Source organism: Camarhynchus parvulus, chromosome 3 (assembly GCF_901933205.1).
Source record: "Camarhynchus parvulus chromosome 3, STF_HiC, whole genome shotgun sequence".
Taxonomy (NCBI): domain Eukaryota; kingdom Metazoa; phylum Chordata; class Aves; order Passeriformes; family Thraupidae; genus Camarhynchus; species Camarhynchus parvulus.
Window position 1 is genome coordinate 88180353 of NC_044573.1, and position 16440 is coordinate 88196792.

At 37.1% G+C, this 16440-nt stretch overlaps 1 protein-coding gene across 1 annotated transcript in view; it reads left to right on the forward strand.

The window, feature by feature from the left end:
* Positions 1–16440, forward strand: part of RNGTT (RNA guanylyltransferase and 5'-phosphatase) — a 171048-nt gene that overhangs the window by 68698 nt on the left and 85910 nt on the right. Inside the window, exon 12 of the mRNA XM_030946306.1 lies at positions 12099–12167. Coding sequence (XP_030802166.1) covers positions 12099–12167 — 69 coding nt within the window. The remainder of the gene's footprint in view (positions 1–12098; positions 12168–16440) is intronic.

Sequence of the window (16440 nt, forward strand, 5' to 3'; positions counted from 1 at the left end):
GGAACTTAGTAAACAAATAGGGAATAAGAAGCTGCAAAGATATTACCTTATTCTTATACTAGAATTTGAAATCTTGGCAGCTGTCTTATATCCCAGCATGTAGTACTTCAGCCTGATTGTTCAAAGTTATTTTACCACATGAATTGTAGAGGTAAGTACAGCCAATCAGCCAAACTGGTAGCTTTGTAAATTGTAAGATGAAATAGGTGACTAAACTGCAGATCTTGAGCTGAATGTAGTTACTGCCACTTGAAATTCAGTGCTTGAACTGCAGCTATTTCATGCAGCCAGCTGCAGCATTGCAATGATGTGAATACTATTCTGTAAACATAATTTCTGTCAGTGGGAGGTTGGGGGTAGCAGAGGCTTTGTAGGCCAGTAGTGGTGGGGAGCTCAGCTGCTTCTGACTGTTCCTTTACTTTCTGTGGGACAGGGAGGCAGCAGCTACTTGCTTAGATTTGGGTTCCCTCAAGCTAGGGCAAACACTGACTCAGTGGTGGCTAACTTCTCAGCCTCCTTGCTTTGCTGGAGTCACTTAAGGAGACCCATTCACGAAGAAGAATCTGTGTTTGTTTTCTGGAGTAAACAGAAGAGGATTAGACTACTTGCATTTGGTTATTATTATTTATGATGTTGAAGGTCAAATATAATATTTCAGTACAGTAGTATTTTGGTTAGGAAAGAAGTTTTTTCTTTTTAAGAAATTATTCACACATTAGTTACGTTTCACATTTTTCAGAAAGTGATCTACTGAAGTTAAAACAAACAGTCTTGGATATTTCCATGAAGGATTATTTTCATAGCTTGTGGCCCATGTTAGATATTGCTAGTGGTGCAAATTAAATAAATGTAGAATGATTCAGATGTGGAATATGTAATTAAATTTTGACTTGTCAAACTATCGTATGAGAAAGAAAGCATTGAAACTAGTGGAAAGATAAAGCTGTATGGATGAAGTATTCTACTTGTTTCACACTGTAAGTTTAAACATCAGGACAGTACACATTCAGCTTAGCTTTTAACAATCTAACATTAGATTTGAACATTCTAGCATTTTTGTAAATTATTTCTTCTGTATTTTGTACAGTGGAAATACTATATACCTTTCTAAGTAGGAAAAGTGTTGTTGGCACTGATTTCTTATTTCGGTTTTATGGTATATTACCAAACCGGGGAAATGCAAATCTGTTTGGACCTATTTACCAGTTGGTTTGCCAGTATGGACAATTGAATTGTATATTTGATATCTTCTGAATTAGTTAGAAGACTCAGCTGTGGTGACTAAGTGGGTCACTCCACTCATTAATTGAGGGGCAACTGTTTAATATTGTCCATTGTGCCACTTCACAGCCTGTCACTTTCCAAACTGCCTTCTGGCAATGCAGCTCCACAGGGAAGCCATCAGCCTTCTCCTATTGGAATGACGTTCAAGAGACATGCACTTAATTTGGATAAAATGAATAAAAGCACAAAGAAAATGGCAAAGATGGGGGTGAAATTTAAAGCAACTTATTATGATGCAAGATTATAGGACATTGCTGCTAGCTGTTTCTTTTCTTGTAATATGCTCAATTTTGAGAAAAAACCCCAAAACCAGACCTTGAACAAAATTAATCTTTAAAATAAAGAAATTACAAAATCTTAGCATTTTACTATTATGGCTTTACAGTTTTGATTTCAACTTTGTAGCAAATAAAGCCCTGAAGTGCCATTGCATAACAGAAGAATCTGATTTTTTAAACATCCAGAATTTAAGTTAAACCTTAATTTTTGTGTTAAAATCTATGCTTCAGTATAAAATATTAGCCCAGTTTGAATCAGGAATTGGAACAGTAAATGTATGAAAACATTATGTTCTTGTATATCAGTTTTGTATCTGACTGAATTATTGTATAAACTGTATATACAGTTTTGTCTTTGTTGACAAGTCTTATTAGAAATGCTTAATAAAATAAAATAAAATCCTCAATTATCTGACTTAATTAAAACAGACCTATTCATGATTTTGGCAATCAGAGATCAAATTATGTTGGAACAGTTTATGCAGGGGCTGGATGACAGATTTACACAAGGGCTGGGTAACAGATAAACCTTATCAAGTACGTAACAGTGGAAGATCATTCAGCCCCATTGTACTCAACCCAGTGCCATTCTTTCCTTTGAAATCAGAACTATTGAATGTAGTATTTGGTCAAACACAGAGAATTAGGGAGCTTGCAAGCATCGGTGTCATGAGAGCCGTGCTCCGTTGAAGACATTACAAACTTTACCGAGCATCTTTCGTCCATTCAGGGATGTCCTAGATTGCAGCTAATGTGTAAATAGATCAAAGCATTTGCTACTGGAGCCTATTGAATCTCCTCTGGCTCCAGCAACACTGGCATCTCAGATGGGTGTTCTGCCAGGTAGGAGAGTGTGGGGAGGGTGATGTGGGTGACATCCCCATGCCTAAAAGAAAGAAAATGAAGGCACCATGCAGTTTGAAACAGAGAACTGTGAAGAGCACAGTACATGAAATGGCCAAGCCGTGAAATATATTGCTGCTTCTTTGTCAGGAAAAATAAATATGAAATATTGCTGTTTGGCAGGGTCATTCCCACAAAGCTTCAAGGAGTCCACATTTCTCTAATTTTGAAGCTATCACAAAAGTCAAAGTTTCTTGGAGGAGCTTATTTCTGTTATTTGAAAGAAGCATTTGAAAACATCGTAGTTAATTGATGTCAGTTTCTCAATTGTGTTTCTGAGAAGAGATTGACAGTCAGAAATGCCTCGTGCTTATTTTGAATTCAGGAATGCAGATGTGCTGTCAAATTAAGCATTAACACACATAGTGCTTATGTTATTCTTGGGTATTGTTTTGAATATATTAGGTGCATAACCTTTGGAGTTGTTCACTCAGAACCAGCACAGGGGTGACAGCTCAGTGGGGCTCTTACTGTAGCAAGCTCTAGATTTTTCTAAGATGTCTCCAAATAATTAAGAAACATGGCATACAGCTAGTGTTATTAGCATATTTGAAGAGTGCTGTTAATGAATTAGCTGCAAAACCAAGAGGATATTAAAAAAAAAAAAAAAGAACCATCAAACGTGATTTCCTGCCACCCTCACAATGTATTTTACTCTTGTCCACAATAGCATTTTTTTCCTCTATGGCTGGGTAGTGAAATCAAGCTGGTGTGGTGCTTAGACTTTCACATCCAAGGTTGCATCCCAACGTGCTTTTTCCTAAGCGGTGCCTCATGGCACAAAGCAAGCTACAGGGTTGAATCTCTTTGGTTTTCTTGCTTGGAGGTGTTGCTCATTCCCTATCACATGAGTATAAACTGGAATTTCTATTGCTTTCCTCTCCTGGAAAAAATATATGGACTCCATTGAAGACTTTTCTGCAGAATTGCTGTTCTAAAAGGTAACGAAGAGTGGTGTCATTAGAACACTAATGACCAGTCACTAGTTGTTTGGGCCCTTGTCAGTCACTGACTGTGAAATTATATGGGCAAATTGTTGAGGAAGACACTCTGCAGAGGTTGTGGTTCTTGGAATTATGTTATTTTTGGTCTGTGGTCTGCTGACTAGCGCTAAGTCTTCAGCATATTTGACTTTTACATGTTTGACTTTGACACAAAGGAGTCTGGGAGCCCTGCACATCACACTTTTCAGCAGGAAACAGACTGCTTGGAGCCAAAGTGCAGACTGCAGGTACCAGTGGCAGCCTACATCTGCAGCTTTTCAGCTTCATCCTCTTGGAATGCAAGAGGGCCATCAAATGAGAACATGTTTATAATACATCTGAGAGGGCTGTTGTACCAATGAGATATGTAAATGTTTCTTTCAATGCTCCTGCTGAGTTTCTAACTAGTTGTAGACAGAAGGGAGTACATAGTTGCCAGAGCAAACCCAGAACTAGGTCACCTTCCTTCCTCTCTGTGCATGCACCTGTCTGTTGCCACTTCATGTTATTTCAACTTTGCTGCTCACACTGTTACTAGTGCAGTGCTTGTGGAGATTCAGTGGAAGTGCCCAGGTGACTTGCTGTCCTGCTATAATGGGCTGTACATGGGAGAGGTGACCCCTGGTAAATCAGGCCTCCACAAAGTGCTGGGAAATTCTAGAAAGTGGCCCTCCCGCAAAAGGATTTCTTCTTGCCATTATCTGTAATTAAAACAAATGGAAGGCTGTCAGTGAATGGTTTTTTGTGGAATATGAATTTCAGATTGAGCATCCTCTAACAGTGTTTTGCTAGGTGAGCCGTTAGGACCATATGTATTTGAATACCATGAGTGATGCTCAGAAGGGTAAAGCAGTGTATTCTCTACAGCAATGCTTGCTAAACATCCATGGAGGAGTGTAGACAGGAAGCTACACATATTCCTCTAGCAAAAAAATGTTTGTTGGTAGAAACTGGTCAGTCTGTGAAGTGTCCAGTATTATTAAACACACCTTTGACTGACCTTTCAAAAGAGAGAAACATGCCTTGCATGCTCACTCTTTTTGGGCTGCAAGTTCCCTATCTTTAGCAGGTCTTTAGTGCTGGATTCTGGTCTAGTATGTTTAAAATTATCAGGGTATTCCTTATGGAATTCCTAAAACATACTTCAGTGACCAGTTGTTGCCAATGTGTTTTTGTTGTGGCTGTTGGCTATTCCTACACCTAACAGATGGCACTCATGTACATTGACAAGCTGTGGGATAGCTGAGCATTACTAATAAAACCTATCACATGTTAAACTTGACCTGACATTAATCAAGTTTTGAATGCTACAAATGATTCATGGATAATAATTAGTCTCTTGATCATATTAGTGAACATCAGTCTCACAATGCTGCCATTATCTGCTTTCATTCTTATAGGGAACAAATCTATTGCCATAATTAGGTGTTTTTCATATCTTTTGAGCCAAAATGTTCTGTATGATTAACTTGGTAAAGAGGTTATTTTTAGTCTTTCAGTATGATTGATTTCAGAGCTTCTAGTAAATTAACAAATGAAAGCTTTCCATAAAATAATATTTTATAAAAAGTATATATTTTAAAATTTTATCAACTGAAAAAATTCCCGTGTGTCTTTACACAGTCATTTGGTATATTTTTCATCACCATATGATTCAGCTGTTGCCAGTGATTACACAGTTCAAAATAGTGGTGATTTTGTTAAACAGGTGAACCTTGGGATTTTACTTTTACTCTTTTTGTTTAGTTACTGGGTTACTGGTTGACATCAAGTGCTTTCAATATGTACGTGTTCATACAGACATAATAATGTTGGCAGCTTTTCTCTGTTTTTGTCTAGAATTAGCAACTTGAGTTGGATGGCTGTGTGAAAGCTAGGATTCGAGCTTTGAGCATGAATTTTTTTAAAGGATTTTCATACAGTTTTACAGCCCTGATTTTACAGCCCAAAAGCATGAAATTTCATTTTAAGTAATGAGCAAGTGAGAAGTTTATACTTTGTGTTCTTTATGCAGTTAGGGCAAAGTAGATAATTTCACTGGTTTACTAAAAATGTAGCAGTTATCTTCAAGATGTGTTGGTTCCTAATTAGCATAGGAAACTTCTTTAAGCAATTACTTCTTAGAGAGCTCAGTTTTTAATTTATTTTCTACAGTTTTTGATCCTACTTTTATGCATATTTTAGATCGTTGACATGGGCCAGGAAACATTTTGTTGTTTCATATTTTTTTTCTTAGCATATTAGCTTTAGAATATTAGTATAAGCTGTGGTTTTCTGATGGTAATCTCAGTTACTATGATGCATTTTCTTTCTTGTCTTTTATTGCTGGCAAGATAAATATAGCTGAATACAATGACTAATGAAGGAGGATGCATTATGGTATTGGACATTACCCTGATACAGATACACTTGAACTGATACTGTTCTTACACAATTTATTTGATGTAAGGTAGCATATCATATTTTGATTAGGAAATGAGACTGATGCAGGGGAGACCGGGTCATGTTAAATTATTGAAAATCTGCTTTTCAGCATTTTTATAGGTCATTTGGAGGAAAACTTGAAATCATGTAAATGAGAGATCATTTGTGCTTTTGAGAGGGAAATGAATGTTAACAATGAAGCAGAAATCTTTACTTAATGACCATGTGTTAAGTCACACTCCTGAGACCATGGGCTGTGATTTCAGGATCTTCAGAGTTACTTGGAAGGAGCCACTTTGAGGCAAGCAGCCAGTTCTAATAAGCCATTGGCTGGTCAACTTTGGCAAGTGCTCAAGGATGCAGAGATCTCCTTGAAAGGAAACTCCTGTAAAAGAGAACAGGGAGTGCATTTTTTCTCGCTGCTGTGGCCCTTCTGGAATATTCTGTCCAGTCTAAACGGCGTGGTTTCATTTGATAAAAAATTGTATCTATGGGATATCTTTTGAGGACACGTTGAAATATTTGAAGAGTTACATCTGCTTCCTTGTGAAATGTTTGAAATGTGAACCTTATTTCTAAAAAAAACCCTCTAAGAGATGTCTTGGTCAGAATCTAAAAAGAGGAGCAAGGAAGAAAAGTTGAAGGAAGAAAAAAATTGCTGAGAAATAGGAATTAATTTTTTAATTGCAAAGGCAGTACTTCATTGGACAGCTTAGTGAAGATTGTGGTTCTCCAACACAGCATGCTGTAATATGAGATTGCAGAGCTTTCTAAATAAATTACTTGGCGCTTGAACATATCACTTGAAGAGGAACTTAAATATGTGTGAGAGGAGATGGTTTCATCCTCATAGCTGTCTGAAAGTTAGTATGAAATGATCCAGATTATGTCTGGTTTAGAGAAGGGAGGGTAGGAAGCAATAGAACTGCCAGAGATGTGTCTTTGATCCTCTCCCACCTGCCCCCAGATTGTTAATTTACACTGGGTTTGTTTAGATCAGCTGTTTTACTTGCAGTGCAATGTTAGATGAGTTGTTGGTATCCTGAATGTGAAAGAGATAAAAGTCTGCATGGATTGAGTTTCATGTGTTTGTTTTGGGTTTTTTTTTCCCTTTTTTAAATCTATACTTCAGAAGGTGTGTGCTCCCTTTAATCCCCAAAACCATGAATTCCCTGGAGTCACTAAAGTTTGTTTTGAAAGTTTTACCATGTATTTGTAGTAATTCAGTCAGTGAACCGAAGTCAAAACTTCTCTGAACACTTTGGTTTGGGCCCTATTTCTGTTAAAATGTGAACTAGCCAACTTCTATTTGTGGAAAGTTTGAGATTATGGGTTTAATTTTTAAATAATATATGAAACTTTTCTCCCCTATGACATAGTCACTCACATGGTTTGATGATTTTTTGCTTTGAGACTGAAAACAGCTGTTTGGTTCTTAATTCCTTCTCTGCTTTAGACACAAAACAAACCAAAGAAGATGTGGTGCTGCAGGACAGGGGAAACTGGAAAGATTCTGGTGAGGAGGAAGGAGCTACAGCCGTAGCTTAGAGGACCACTTCCCTCACTTGACATTAAGCTGCATTTGATAGTATTTTGAAGCATTGCACAGCAGCCTGTGTATCATCTAAAAGGAAGCTTATACCCCACCAAATACATGCTTACTTCTTTTCCAGGAGGCCTCCTTTTCAAAATAGTATATTTTGCAGTTTGCAAACTGGAGCGTAGAATGTTAGTAGCTTGGATGATAGCTCCATCATTGCCTGATACAGACTGATGTATTTTTGGGAAATGTGATAGTTGGGATGAATCTGAGCCAGACTATTTTTTCATTATTTTAACTGATCTTAGCATAAAAATCATTCTGTGGGGTTTCTGATGTCATTCAAAACCAGGATTTATGAAGATTTATGTAGTAGGTTATCTACAGAGATGTATGAACTCATGTTTATAAAGTCGACAGTTGTCAGGATGTGCGAATTTCTTTGAGGCTGATGGTGAGGGCTGTCATCCTTGGAGAAAGGGATGGTCCTTTAAGTTGGACTGAAACCTAAGATGGTGAAGATGCTGGCTCTGTGAGGTTAGGAATGACAGTAGGCCCATGTATGAAGGGGTTTTATGTTCTGGTTGACTGGCAATTCAATTAATAGTTTATTTGTAACTAATACTTTAGAGTGAAGTATGTTCCCTGTTACAGCTCTCTGTAGAGTGAACAGGTCCAGATAATCAGTAATTTGAAGGTGGGTCTGGAAAACTCCATAGGGGCTGCAGGCAGAATTGTTCTGTCTTGACTTGAAGTGTAGCATTTCGCAGTTCTGAAATTAAAAAAGCAAGGAAAAGGAACATGTATTTTTCTTGTATTATAACATTCAAAGGGATTTTTTCTGTATCCCTAGGTATTTCAGGAGGCTAGCAAGGAGTGTCAGTTTTGAATCAGAAATACCGACAAAATGATTCACAGTGTTTGCATATTGTGACACAGGAGATCAATAATTGTGATGTGTGTGCAAGGACCTTAGTAAAATTATTTTGTAGAAAGTCAGTATCACTTTGCAGAGTCATCCTTGTATTTTAGAATCCTCATAACTCACATTGTGTTGTGTTTCCATGAGATTTTTTTTTTTTAGTAAGGGGAAGGAAAAGGCACAGTAGTACCTGCTGGACTTATTTATTTTATGAATAATGTAATATCATTGAACTCATAGAATTATGTGTCTTGGCTCAGAAATACCAAAACACCAATGAAAACCTACTAGCATTGTATGGAATCTGTACGCACCTAAATTTTCTCCCCTTTCTGGTGAAGGAGCAAAGTGATTTCTTTGTTGGTATAAGTACAGAGAGATCTCTAAAGCGTGAATTTTCAATTATCCACAGAAGAACTGCTGACTGGTTCAGTGTTTTAGCAAAATCAGCTTCAGCAAGTTATTAGTGCTCTTTTGCTGCTCTTCTTCTCAGTGGTTAAGGAGCAAGGAGAAATCCTGTTACTCATCATACTGCTCCACTCAATCCATGCAATTATACCATTCTTTTGCTTAGAGGAGTGTTATTAGATGTAGGGATAATTTTAAATTTAGTTGAAAAGTATGAAAGGAAAAGTTTTAAATAATAAACTGTGATATAAGTATATGGATTATTGCAGTGTTCACAGGGAAGAAGGAAGCTGAAAGGAGTGGACAAAGGGGATCTCAGGTGGAAATAGATGCCATGAGGCAACATGGAATTGGATGCCAGAAGAGCTGGTTCACATGCATCATTTACCCATTTTTTATAAAATGTCATTGAGATGCATTGCACTTTATCTGATCCATGGCAGTCATCCCAGTCAAGCAGGTGTGCCATTTATCATGGCTCCGATTAAAAAAGACCATTCTGTTCAAGTTAATTAGAAATTTGAATGTGTGGAATGTTGAGCAATGTTTTTTAAAAGATGAACCATGATATTTTCATTTGAAGTTCATAAACTGGAAAAATGTAACTTTTTTAGAGTAAAAAATACTAGCTTGTATGTCAGACATTGCTTTTCAGCTCATTTCCATGTCATTCCAAACATTCTGCAATATTCAATGTCTGTGTATTCTGCTGTTCACAGACAACCTTTACATAGTTTCATTCTCAAGAAAATTTTTGTGGGAATAATGCCAGAGAAAATGTTCATTCCTTCCTCTATTCCCTCCCCCCAGCTGCTAATCCTTTCTGGTCAAAATTCCTTTCTAGAGAGAGTGTTATCATTCAAACACATGTAATCGATCTAATGGGAATGAAAGCAGAATAACTGGGTGTACAAAGAAGTGTAGTTATCTGTTGAGGCTTGCTCTGGATTTAAAATCCTTTTCTCTTTGATGTCTAATTGACACTTGGGAGGAGCTGTCCTAGTGAAAACACTGTGGGCCTCCAAACAGAACATGTTTGACTCTGAAACTGGGTGGGAGATTGATGGGACAGATTCCTTTACATTTTGTAATTCTGGCTCAGTAGTGAATGAAAGGTATCAGAATGTATTTCAAAAATGGAAAAATTTTGATTTTATATTTTTATCTCCATTTATCAAGTTGTAATATTACTTGAATGTAGCTTTCTAAAACTACATATTCACCAGAGTGGAGAGAGTTGCAGGCCAACCAGCATGATAATTATTTTCTGCTTTTGCATATACTCCAACTTTGAAGATTGTTTCTATATTGTTACATTTTATTTTGGGATGTAATACATAATTTGGTTCTGTAAGCTTCAACACCAAAGTAACTGTCTCCTCAAATTGTAATTTCCTTAAGAATTTCAAAAACAGAGGCAGAAATGGAGGTGACTGATTCCTCTCTTTGCCACTTTGGTTAATGCCTTTGGATAGGTTTGTCAGAAGTTTATAAAATATAGACTTAACTAATTAGAAGTTTATGTTTTGTTTTTGTTTCCTTGTTTTTTACTTGTTTGTTTTAAAATATCATTATTCCTTAATATTAACATTATTCAGTGAGAGGTTTTTTGGTACCTGAATTTAATGAAATCAGTCTTGTGCATTTTTGTAAGTTTGAAGCATATTCTTATTACAGATGACTGGCCAGTCAGTTTTGGAAGTGTTAAGTAACTTGCAGGTGATCCATGGAAGACAGTTTGTGTAGAAATTTAAAAACCCCTCTATTTTAAAAACTTTTTGACATGTGTTTAAATATTTTTCCAGTGCACTCATTGCTCTAATAAAAACAAAGACTAACAGTGGATTTATTAAAGAATTTGGAATTATTTTGTTGTTATTTTGTGTAGTCATATGGTAGCAGATGCATTACATTGTGAACTTCAGCTGTAAATTTCAAGATAGCAACAAGTTAGCGGCAAGGTGCAGCTTCAAGTTTCAATTATGGGTTTTCTCTTCTGAACAATTGTGTTTTCATCAGAATTAAATATTCTTAAAGTACTTTTCCACTTGAGAGCACTCTCATGGTGTGTTTTTTCCAGTTAAATTGTATCTAAATGTTGAATAGTGAAAGCCTTCTCTGTTTTTGGAGATATAGGCACAAATGTAGGCTAATGACTGGGCAAGAGAAAAAGCTAGTTTTTTATAGCAAAATGATCAGTCATTCTGTGCAAACAGTTACAGGTTTAAGTGAAATATATTGAATCATTATTATTTGAAGTATTTGGCCATCAGGCTTTTGATCCATGAAACATAAAATTGCATTGCTTTTACTTGTACGACCTTAGTAGGATACAAATGTTAGTTCTCAGCTCCTTTCATACTTTATTGACTTCATTTGAATAATTTAGTCATAATTTGGTCAGCAGGTCATTAAGTTGAGCTCTAGAAAGGAAATCATACAAAATTAGCGAACCAGGCCAAAATGATGCTTTTAAAAATGACTGTGATTTACTGGTTCGGTATTAGCTGTTTTAGCACCATGTGGTTACTTTTATGTCAAAGTTTTTTCAAATATTACTAAAAGTATCTACAACTTCAGGACAGATTCTTCATCTCAACATAAAACAAATTGAAATTAATAAAGAGATATTTTGGTAATTCTCCTAATTTTTGCTATTGCTTGTCAGTTGTAATTCTCCTTGGTTATTTGCTTTTCCTTAGGCAAGTCAGAATTTATTATGGAAGTATATCATCAATTCTCATAACGGTTGACTAGCTGGTTTCAGTACTTTGTTTAATTAGATGGTTTTTCTCTGGTTAATTCATCTTGATGGATATATTTACCTCCATACAGAATTCACAGTCATTGAAAGCATTAAATAGAATATTCAATATTTGTATTCAAGATACAAATTAATTCAAAGAGTTGGTTTTACAGTCATGTAGCTGTGTTACTGGTTTATGCCCTAGTTAGCAAGTCTGTCCAACATGAATTTTAAATGATGCCCTGAAAATTTTCAGGAAATAAGTTCAATCTAAAGTTCTACTTGTGTGTTAAAATGGCAAATGGATTTTTTAATTTGCCCACAAATGACTGTAGTGTCCTGTATTAGAATTGATATTCCTTAGTTTTCTAGTATATAGAATCATCTTGGTTTCTAAGTATTTCTTTTTGGACAAATGATTTTCTAGCCTTGAGTATTCTTTGTAGAAACTGCTACTTTGTTGATGTTGACATTTCCCAAGCTCTAATGTTAAACCATAAATAAGCTGTTTATTGGCAAACGATTGCAGTAGTAGCATGTAATCCACTACTACTCACTTTGATGTGCATTTCTCTATGGAAAAAGATTTTCATTCTCTTTTGTTCTACAGCTCCTGGAAGGAAACTTTGCCAGAGAAGTTAGCCATGAAGTGGATGGACTAATATTTCAGCCTACAGGAGTAAGTAGCATAAAGAATGGATTTTTTCTCCCTTTAGTTCCAGATGAAATTCTTGCTCTCCCTCCCCACTCATCCATCTACTAGCTAGCTAATCATTGTTTTGGTCAGGATTACTTTGCAGTGTTGTTTCTGACTAGTTGCTATCTCATTTGTAGTATGTGTGATTTCTTACTAATCAACGGTGATAGTGTTCAGGAATCATCTCATGTTTTTTTAGAGTATGTACTATGGATGTGTGCTGCTAAATAATGAAGGATTTTCTATGACTGCATGCATTCCTTGAATCTTTCAACCATTGATTTGAGCTCTCATGTTATTTTGCTTTTTCAAGGATGTTCGCACATTAAAATTTCATTAAAATTTGTGATTCATGTTGTTTTAGTGCAATTGAAACATGATAAATTCTTGAGTCATGTCTGCCAGTGTAAAGGTTTATGAGTGGCCTGGGGAGAAGTTACCAGAAGTACTGCAGACAATCAGAAAAAATAATGCAAGTGGTTCTCAAGCTAGCATGGCCTCATCCATTCTATTACTCCTCCTGTTGCATCAGATACAGTGGATACACTGCAGTGTGTGTTGTGTATTGGCATAGATCATGGCTGTAGCATCATCCATCTTGACTTTTTTCTTAGCTTGTAAATCACAGGATGATTTGAGTTGGAAGGGACTGTAGAGATCATCTAATTCCAGTCCCCTGGCAGAGGGGGGTAAGGACACCTTTTACCCCAGTCAGCCTGGCCTTGAGCACTTCCAGGGACAGGCACTTCCAGGGATGAGCAGGGATGAGCACAGCTTCTCTGGACAACCTGTTTCAGTGCCTGACCACCCTCATAATAAAGAATTTCTTCTGAATATCTAATCTAAACCTACTCTCTTTCAATTTGAAGTCATTCTCTCTTGTTCTGTCAATACATGCCCTTGTTACAAGTCCCTCTCCATCTGGTTTTGTAGGCCCATCTTAGATGTTGGAAGGCTGCTCTAATGTCTCCCTGGAGCCTTCTCTTCTCCAGGTTGAACATCCCCAACTCCATCAGCCTGTCTTTGTATGAGAGGTGCTCCAGCCCTGAGATCATCTCAGTGGCCCTTCTCTGGGCTTGTTCTAATAAGTCTATGTCTTTCTTATGCTGGGGGTCACAGAGCTGGGCACAGCACACCAGGCGGGGTCTCATGAGAGCACAGGGGCAGAATCGCCTTCCTTGCCCCGCTTTCCTCGCTTCCTGTGATGCAGTCCAGGGTGTGCTTGCCTTTCTGGGCTGCAAATGCACACTGCCAGCTTCTCTTGAGCTTTTGGTCCACAAACACCCCCAAATCTTTCTCCCCAGGGAAAAAGTCTTGATCCATTCTCCACCCAGTTTGTGTTTGTGCTTGGGATTCCCCTGACCCAGGTGCAGGACCTTGCATTTGGCCTTGTTGAACTTGGATGTTTGCACAAGCCCACCTCAAGCCTGTCAGAGTCCTTCTGGATCGCATCCCTTCTCTCCAGTGTGTTAACTGGATCAAGCAAGGAATTGTTTTCATTTCAAATTTGACAGATATTTCTACCCTTCCAGCTACTTGTGGAAAGTACATGTGTATACTTTTCTAGCTGAAACATATTTTTCCTAGTCTACTTCCTATACTGTAGATCTTAGCAAGGAGTGATGACACTCCCATCTGGAAATAAGATACACCTCTCTATTTCAAGCTCTACATAATTAAGCAATTAAGCCATGTACTTTTTTTAAATACATAGCTGTTTCCAATTTAAAGCAGAACTACTAGGGTAAAGAGAGTTTACACTTTCATAAGAAATCCTGATGATATCTTAGAATACAGTTAGAATTTAAAGCAATTGTAAATAAAATAAAAGTTTCTCACAAGCACTTCCCTGAAAATTGGAGGTTAAGCTAAGCAGAGTTACTACAGCTAAATTTGAAATTGCCTTTTCTAGTTGAAATGAGCTTGGTGAAGAATGTATCTCTTAGTCACTGTTACAGGAAATCAATATCTGATATGTTTTGTTTCTAGAAGTTGTGTTTTCTGACTTAGCACACTAAAAAATTTATAACCCAACTCAACCAATTTCTTTTATAAATGCTTATAAAGGTTATTCATCTTTAATGTATTTGTTTAAATTAATGTTCAAATTTTAATATTTTTTCTGAGTTTATGGAATGTAAGTTTGTTGCTTCTGTTATTAAGCTGATTTTCCTGGATGAAGCAATATGCAGTTTTCTCAGTGTAATGACTTTCTTAGTTGAGTAAGTATAAGTAATTGTGCTGGTTTCCACTACAGTAATATATTTAGAGTGAAAAATATTGTTGTAGACCTGTTACTTGGGAAAGAAGCATTAAAGCTGAATAACTGAAAAGGATGAAGCTGATAGAGATGGCTTTTTTGTTATGTGATACAGAGGGAATAAATAAATAGGCAACAATACAAGGGCAACAGTATAACAGTGCATAAATGACCCCTTGAAAATACTAGCTGAAATAATTTTTGTGTTGTAGTTGAATGCATGATGTATTAGATCTTTTCAGAGAGAAAACAACAACCTCCTATTGCTGATTGGGGTGTAAAGCCCTGAACTTTGGTTATTGTGAGGGTTAGAGAGCTTTATAAAATCTGTTTGTCTCAAATGAAGAGACCGCGACATATCCAGAAGAAAATTAAGAACCATATTTGTTGACAAAATTGATCTTGCAGAAAAAAAAAAGGATAGACAGAAATGAAGCTGAGTTTTAGAAGATCAGGGAAATTCAAGAACATCTTTTGGGAGCCCCTGAAATCCAGTGTGTGTTTTGAGGAGTACACAAATGTAGACAGGAATTGAAGCAAAATCACAAGGAAGAATGAAGTGGCAGCAGAGTAGGATAAACAGAATGTCAACATGTACAGGCAGAAAATGCTTTGGGGAAAATTACCCACGTGTACCATATTTTTGGTAGGTAAAGAAGAATGCAAAAGTTAACTATTTAATACAAGGAGAATTGAGCTTATTAGTTCATACTGTTTGAAAATCTTTTCTGAGTTTCTCTTCCCCTCTCCCCTAGTTTTACTCAGAGGTGTTCGTCTTGTCTGGTCTCAGACAAAGGCATCCAGACCTGAGTATATGGATATTCCCTGCTGTCCTGGTTCAGGGCAAATTTGGGAGAGAACCCCCAGAGGGGCTCCTCTAGAAAAGCAGATTCAATTGGCCCCTCCCCTCAACCAGTTCGGGAGAAAATACCTCCTTGGAGAAAAGTGGAAAAAACCTGTTTATTAAACCATAAAACCTAAACAATATTAATCAATAAAACCCCTTGCTACTCCAAAAGAGATGACAAACTCAGAAAAGTCCCCTCCCTAGGTTGCCATTCAGCTCACTCAGTCTCTTATCAGTCTCTTATCAGTCCCTCTGGTGCTGGAAATGCCGCAGCCCAGGCCTGGCCCGGTGGCCCCAGGTGCGAGCTGCCGGTGCTCTGCTGGGTGTTCAGTCCAGAGCAGGTTTAAACATGTCCAAAGAGAAGGAAAAAAAAACCCACAGTCCAGGGAACTTCTTTGCCTCAGCTAGCTAAAACTAACTAAAAAAAGAAGAACTCTGTCCCGCTGTCTGTCCATCCGCAGACAACACAGTCCAGGAGCAGGAATGTGGAGGAGTGAGTGCAGTGTCTGAAAACAAGCTGCAGCTTCTTCTCTCCCCCCTTCACTCTCTGGAACAAGGCTTAAAGGTGCAAAACTTATTATTCAGCATAAACAGAACAGATGACTGGGGCTAAAAGCATATCAACCCAAGACACCTGCTACAGGCAGCACTGGTACTGGGAGTCAATATGGATGGAGAAAGGATATTTTGTTATTTTGAAGTTTGGTTTAATTCTGATTTGCAATAAAACTCAAAATATCTAAAATTATCTGTGAATATGCTTTTAGCCTCTAAGAGCTCTTGGTTTTCGCACTTTTCTCTTTGGTTTGAAGAGATTTGGGATCAAGTGCCTCTGTATTGGCCCAGTTTTGAGAAATTGGTATGCTTTAATGAGAAGGGATTTGTGAAAAAGTTTTACTACTGAATCTAGGGTTTCAGTTACATGTAAGAAGGTTTGTTTTCTTCTGTTAATATTTCTATCTAAATTCCTATTATGAATAGCAAGGTTCTTGTATTGAAGCAGAAATTATTTTGCACTGTGATTCATGATGGTAGAAACAAGATTAAGGAGTAAGGAGATTTTTTTTCTGCCTTTGCAGGTTGCAAGATCAGACTAACTGAGCATTATTATTCCTAACTCATTGGTTACTTGAATTACTTATATTGGT